Source organism: Sinocyclocheilus grahami, unplaced genomic scaffold (genome assembly GCF_001515645.1).
Source record: "Sinocyclocheilus grahami isolate Dianchi unplaced genomic scaffold, SAMN03320097.WGS_v1.1 scaffold6.1, whole genome shotgun sequence".
Lineage (NCBI taxonomy): Eukaryota > Metazoa > Chordata > Actinopteri > Cypriniformes > Cyprinidae > Sinocyclocheilus > Sinocyclocheilus grahami.
The window spans coordinates 662786-670114 of record NW_015505185.1 but is presented as its reverse complement, the minus strand read 5'-3'; the positions used below and the strand labels follow the sequence as shown (position 1 = coordinate 670114).

The window sequence follows — 7329 nt, the reverse complement described above, 5'->3', positions numbered from 1 at the left end:
AAAAAAAAAAAAAAAAAAAAAAAAAAAAAAAAAAAAAAAGAATAATAATAAAAGCTCCAAAACCAGAAGAAAATCACAAGAAATATTGCCACAGTTATACTAATAAAGAGTGAAGACACGACTTAAGTAAACGTTTCTCAAATTAATTAATCCTAAAATAATTAATCACATAATGCATAGTATTAGAATAATAAATAAAGTCTGATTATCTAGTGAATAACAATATGGCTCAGAATGAAGGTGTGATCAGAATAATCTAAGCAGAACTTTGCTCACTGGTTGCTCATTTACAGCAGAGACTCTCACCCTCAGAGTGAGCGGTGATTATCTCAAGACAGGAGCAATTCTTCCATGAAAACAGATCTCACACACCTGCAAAGGTAAACAGTGCATGCAAAAATAGTGCTGTTTTGACAATAACATAAAGATTATATTATTATAGTGTTCAGTCTGATAAAGGTAGTGTATTTACATCCAACTTAAGGAAACACTGAATCTAAAAAGATGGAGACTCTGAAGCATTGGATGAGGGACTGGAAGTATCCCACTGTTCTGTTATGCATCTATGGGTTCTTCAGCACAGTAAAGCCTTTAGAACCATTTCTCATCCCATTCCTAACTGGACCAGACAAGAACCTAACCATTGAGCAGGTATAGTGACCTTTCAAGAAGTTTAATTATTAACACAATGTTTTTGGATTTCAGAATCTCATTTCAGAAACTCGTCATGACTCATAGAAATCCATGTCATATAATCTGAGCAGATCTTAAAGGGATAGCGCACCCAAAAATTACAATTCTGTCATTATTTGCACACGCTTATGTTGTTCCAAACCTGTAGAATTTTAATACAAAGATATGTAAAAAAAAAAAAAAAAAAAAAAAAAGAATGTCTCTGTGTTTTTTCCGTACAATAAAATTCAGTGGGGTCCATTGGTGGTTTGAACTCACTGACTTTAATTGTATCGACAAAAACAGTTAAAACAACAACAACAGAAATTGTTGTGTTCTACAGAAGAAATTCTCTGCAAATTCATTATAGAGAAAGCTTAACCTTTTATGGCTGTCAGTTATTGTGATATTGTGAGTTAGATTTGTGCAATAAAAATATGATACTGTTATAAAATATGCAGTGGATAGATAATATTTAAACATCTCTATTTGGCAAGTTGACATTATATTTTAAATAGTAACATCTAAGACATGCTATAATTAATCTAAAATTATTATAATACATTTTATGTCATATATTGTATTATTAGTTATTTTTATATTATTATTTCAGTATTATTGTTTATATGTATATATTTATCTTGTTCTTTAGTAATTGAACTAATTAATTATAGGCTACATGCAGTTTTTTGAACACTGTAAATTAGTTACTCTGATTTTGGTATAGTTATTACTGAGTTATATTTGTAGAAGTATCTATACTGCAGTGAAATATGCAGTGAACAGAAATAATTAATGTGGCTTTCCTTATCAAGTCCAATCAGTATAATCAAACACAGCTGGACTCAAATGAAGGTGTAGAACGATCTCAAGGATGATCAGAAGAAATGGACAGCCCCTGAGTTAAATATATGAGTGTCACAGCAAAGGGACTGAATACTTGGGACCATGTGATATTTCAGTTTTTCTTTTTTAATAAATCTGCAAAAATGTCAACAATTCTGTGTTTTTCTGTCAATATGGGGTGCTGTGTGTACATTAATGAGGAAAAAAATTAACTTAAATGATTTTAGCAAATGGCTGCAATATAACAAAGAGTGAAAAATTTAAGGGGGTCTGAATACTTTCCGTACCCACTGTATATATAAATCTGTATTTGGCAAGTTACCATGACATGTCAAATAGTTACAGCAGTATATTTAATCTACACTTATTAAAAATATTTTTTAATTATATTTTGTATATTATTATTTAGATTTTAATATGGTTACACTTCATTTTAAGGTGCCCTAATTATACATTTAAGTACTGAGTAATATTAACTAACTGCATGTATTTACTATATGGTTAGGGTTTGGCTTAGGGTTACTTGTATGTAATTATGCATAATTTATTGTTAGTACAATAGTAAGCACATGTAACGTGTAACATGGGTTAGGCTTCATGCAGTTTTTTGTATTAATCAATTGTTGTGATACTGTGACCGATTTAGATTTGTGCAATAAATCTAGTTTGTTGTTGGTGATAAATCACTGTTCCCCCCCAAGGTAACCAATCAGATATTCCCGGTGTGGACATACTCGTACCTGGCAGTGCTGGTTCCTGTCTTCCTCCTCACTGATTGGCTACGTTACAAACCTGTGGTGATCTTCCAGTGTTTAGTCCTGTTCTCCACCACGGCGATGTTGCTGTGGTGTAATGGTGTCCTAGAGATGCAGGCAATGCAGTTTACATATGGAGTGGTGACGTCGTGTGACGTTGCTTACTTCACGTACCTCTACAGCGTGGTGGAGTTTAAGCATTACCTGAAAGCCACCTCATACTGCCGGACTGCCCAGCTGCTGGGCTACACCGTTGGTTCAGTGTTGGGCCAAATCCTAGTCTCTTTTGAGCTGATGTCCTATGACAACATTCTAGTGTTTACACTGGTTCTCACTGGTATTGCTTTGATCAGCTCCATTCTTCTCCCAATGCCCAAGACAAGTATGTTCTTCCACCAAATGAGGAGTGCTAGAGGAGAGACTGATGGTGAAGGCCACGTTGGGACAGAGGAGGATCTTCAGAGCGATGGCCAAAAAGGTGGCGTAGAGTTGGATGGAGCCAAACGGCAGCAGCAAATACCAGACGTTTCCGCTGAATGTGATAATACAAGTGCAAAAAGTTCCAAGACAGGTAGGACTAATGAGTCGAATCTGCCATATTAGTAAAATCACAGGAGTGCTGCAGGGATGAGTCCTAAACCAACTAAAATAAGTGGCATTTTTGCACTTCTGGCGCCATCATCCCAAAGTCAATGGCTTTTTTGATTGGGTTTTTGGTTAAATGCCTGAAATTAGTTCTGTGGTTAACACAAGATATTTTTAGATTTTATTTATGCCATAAAATACATAAGCTAAGCTTATTTGGGATTTCAAAAAGGTGGTTTCTAACAAGTTGCTAAATGCGAGGTTGTCAGTGGACAAAACAGGAAAACGCATCTCATTCTGCTTTTACAATCTATCCAAGAATTTAAAACATAAATCCCACAGGAAATCCCAAAGTGAATCAATAGCTAAAATGCTAATTGTCTTTGATGTTTAAAGCTGCAATGAAATGGAATTAGTGACAGATCTTTTCTGGATGGAGGTAGCCTAGATCTGAATGTGAGCTTGTTGTCGATTATAAGAAAAGTGCAGGGTTTAAGATGTCTAAATGATTGAAGAAGTCTCTCGTTTTACTGGAATATCGAGACATTTTGATTAAAAATGACAAGGTCAAGTTGAAAAAAAAGAGCGTCATAACTAACGGATATTATAAATAAAATATTAACCTACTGAATCCAGAAAATCTAAATGGAATGCATCTCTGTTTGGCATCATGATATCCCAGGTGGCTGCTGTGATGTTCTGCTCCGGTTGTGGAGGGATTTCCTGCAGTGTTTCTCCTCTCGTACGCTGCTTGTCTGGTCAGCGTGGTGGGCACTGGCTACCTGCGGCTACAACCAGACGGTGAACTACGTCCAGTCACTGTGGGACTACGTGGAGCCGTCGAGTAACTTCACGGTCTACAATGGAGGAGTGGAGGCCCTCTCAAACCTGATTGGTGAGTAGACGGGACACTTATTTATTGTGAGCTTATTAGATTCTAGAAAATATGCCTGATATAAACTTTAGTCAGGGTAGCACCATATATTTTTGACAGGAATGGAAATGAGGCTTTGAGGGATAGGAGTATAGTGCTTTTCAATGAACTGCACTATATACCCCGATTGTTCTGCTGAAACATTCCAGAAAAAAAGCTTTTAAGACAAAACTCCGTGAAACAGTTTTGATAATTGTGAGTTGTGAAAATGATTTTATCTAGGATATTTACAGTGTTTACCATTGTAAGACTAAGTCTATAAGTCTACCTGTCACAGTGTTGAAATTGTTAAATGTTAAATTCCGTATGGCATCTAACCTCACTATAAACTCCATCGTTGCATCTGAAATCGAACACTTCTCAACCATACAGAATGCGAAAAACTGCAAAAGAGTAGCTTTAGTACATCTGAATGCACAGTATTTAGATCAAATGTAGGTTCAAAGTACTCGAATGACCTACTACTTTCAGTGAGATTCTGAAATGCGCATTTGATGGACACTTTACTATCCCATGAGGCCACAGTAGAGGATTTGTGATTGGCAGAAAAGTGACACAAATCATACTGTAGGCCACATAATCATAGAAACACGGTGGATGTAGTAGGTCAGAATTTATACTACCCATATTCATACTATATAGAACGGGTTCAAAGTGATAAAACACGATAACTATAAAGATAAATAAAAATGTATATTGTGTTTCTTATTATACAATACTGCACCACAGGTGCCGCGGCGGCATACGGTATCGGTTTTTCATCTGCAGACTGGTCTCGCTGGGGAGAGGTGGCTCTGGGAGCGCTCTCGGCTCTGGAGGGCGGCGCTCTCTTCGCAATGGTCTTCAGCGCAAACATCTGGGTCTGCTACTGTGGCTACATCATCTTTAAGAGCCTGTACATGCTGCTCATCACCATTGCCATGTAAGTTCTGTTTAAAATACGTGACTTAACGGGGTCATATGATGCGATTTCAATTTTTCCTTTCTCTTTGGAGTGTTACAAGCTCTTGGTGATCTGTAAAGTTGCAAAGACTAAAGTCTCAAATCCAAAGAGATATTCTTTATAAAAGTTAAGAGTCAGCCACTCCTACCTAAAATGGCTCGTTCTAACACGCCCCCACATGTCTACGTCACTATGTGGGAAGATTTGCATAACACCGCCCAAATGTTCACGCAAAGAAAGAAGGCGTAACTTTTATTCTCGTTGTAGTATTGTTGTTGCCGCCGCCATGTTGTGAATGCGCTGTGTGCTTCGTTGTGAAAGCGAAACTACTTTGTTTGGTCTTCCAAAAGAGGATGATATCTGCTTCGTCATGCCTGGAGCTGATCCGTGCTGGTTGCTGAGGAAATACTACAACTTTGCGCTGTGGATCGCCGGATCGGCTTTCACCGTGGACGAAGCGGAGTCCAGCCCGGAGTCGTCACATGTGGTTGCTGCAAGCCCTTCGTTGAATCCTCCGTTCCTCACTTTATCCCCCGGCCTCAGCTCACTCTAGGCCGCCATGTGTGACGCTGTGTTTCGTTGTGAAAGTGAAACTACTTTGTTTGGCTTTCCAAAAATAGACACGACTAGAAATCAGTGGTTAAGTTGTATTTACAACACTGTTCCAGAACACTTCAATCCAAATATTCAGATGTGTGCAGCACATTTTATGGAGGACTGTTTTCTGATCCTGGAAGAGTAGACTACAATGCCGGCTGTTCTGACTCACGGACTGTAAGTACGTTTTTTATATTTAAAGAGTTTTTATAGTTTATATATTTAAAGCGAGTTTTTTTTGAGGAGTGTAGAGTAGAGCTTGTTGTTTGTAATTTCTCTGATCACAAATGCAGACATGGTTTTATGTTTACGCGGCGCGATGCAACGCAACGTGTAAAAAGACAGTATAAGTCATTATAATCCATAATTATGTCTCCACTGGATGCAACGAATACCTCGTTTATAATGGGTTTGAATGTTTTTGAATCATCGCTCCGGCCTGACAGGGCATCACAGTATGGTAGGGGCGTAACATTTCCGTCACACGCTTGAGGTATTCGGCCAATCACAACGCACTGGATAGCTGGCCAATCAGAGCACACCTCGCTTTTTCAGACTGATGAGCTTTGTAAAAATCGACGCGTTTCAGAAAGGTGGGGCATAGAGGAGAAACAATAATGCACAGTATGTGGAAAATAATGTGTTTTTTTAACCTTAAACCGCATAAACACATTTCATTACACCAAATACACAAAATAATGTTATTTTTAGCAACATCATATGACCCCTTTAATAGAAATAGATTATGTTTATTAATAATCAAGTTAAATGTTATCATGGACTGAATTTTGCTGAATGCAACCTATACCCGCTCCAAATTAACAGCATAATTGCATGATAAACTTTCAGAAAGGTGTACATTATCTTATCTGACCCTTGCTGTTTCACCTTAATTGGTGCACTGGTGAAGATTTTGGACCTGTAATGCTGACAGACAAATTTCAGGTCCATTTGTTTTAAGTGAGCTGACAATGCAAAGCATGGAAAAGTGTCTGTTTATATACAGTAGATGCAATAAATAAATAATATACACATTGCAAAGGTTAAGAAAAATAAAAATATATATTCTTAACAGCTACATTCTAAATTATAAATATTTATTCTTAATTTTCTAGACATTCCCAGGCCTGGAAATTACATTTACAATATTTCCTAATATCTAATACTATTTCGTATTTTCATTCACTGCGTTACTCTTCACAGGGTGAATTTCCATGATTTTTCCAGTCACTCGTTACAGATTAAAGTTTTTTGCAAAAAAACAAAACAAAGGAGATTTGCACTAAATGACTTCGGCCAATGACATCTTTTAGAACTGAGCACAACTAGAAAAATAAATTATAGAAATTATTAATTACAATTACATTTCCAGGCCCGGAAATCACAATTTCCTGACATTTAATAAAGCAGCAGCAAGAAAAATACACCTTCACACTAATATCATATCTCCATTTAGTCAGTGAATGCATGAGTACATCCATGTCCTTGTTTCATAGGTTCCAGATAGCAGCTGGGTTGAACATGGAGCGTTACGCCCTTGTGTTCGGAGCCAACACCTTCTGTGCGCTGGTCCTCCAGACAATCATCACCTCAGTGGTGGTGGATAGCAGCGGGCTTGGGGTGGATATTGTTACGCAGGTGAGGTTACCGGACACCCTCCATATAGGTCAGAATTAATAGACACAGATGCTAATTTTGCATTAGATCCAGAACATGTATTTACATTGTTTTTGTGTTACTTGTCTTCCAGTTTACTGTCTACGGGACATATTTTTCTATTATTGCACTCATTTTCTTCTTGAGTGGTTTGTATACCACGATGTGCCGAAAACCTGAGATGGAAACACAGAGAGAGAATCCAGAAGAAATGTTTAAGGCAGAAGATGATGCACAAATCATCATTGGAACAAAGTTCTGAGCACAAGGAACAGGAAGTACAGAAAGTTTAAGCCATCACACTTGATTTAGGTAAAATTCATTTTAATATATATTGTATA

General features: G+C 37.3%; 1 protein-coding gene across 1 annotated transcript; it reads left to right on the top strand.

The window, feature by feature from the left end:
• Positions 1–504: 504 nt before the first annotated feature.
• slc19a3a (solute carrier family 19 member 3a) lies at positions 505–7250 on the top strand. Its single transcript, XM_016275753.1, has 6 exons — positions 505–651; positions 2220–2844; positions 3541–3753; positions 4522–4714; positions 6829–6970; positions 7083–7250. Exons 1-6 carry the CDS (start codon positions 505–507, stop codon positions 7248–7250), a joined length of 1488 nt encoding a protein of 495 aa, XP_016131239.1.
• The last annotated feature ends 79 nt before the right edge of the window (positions 7251–7329 follow it).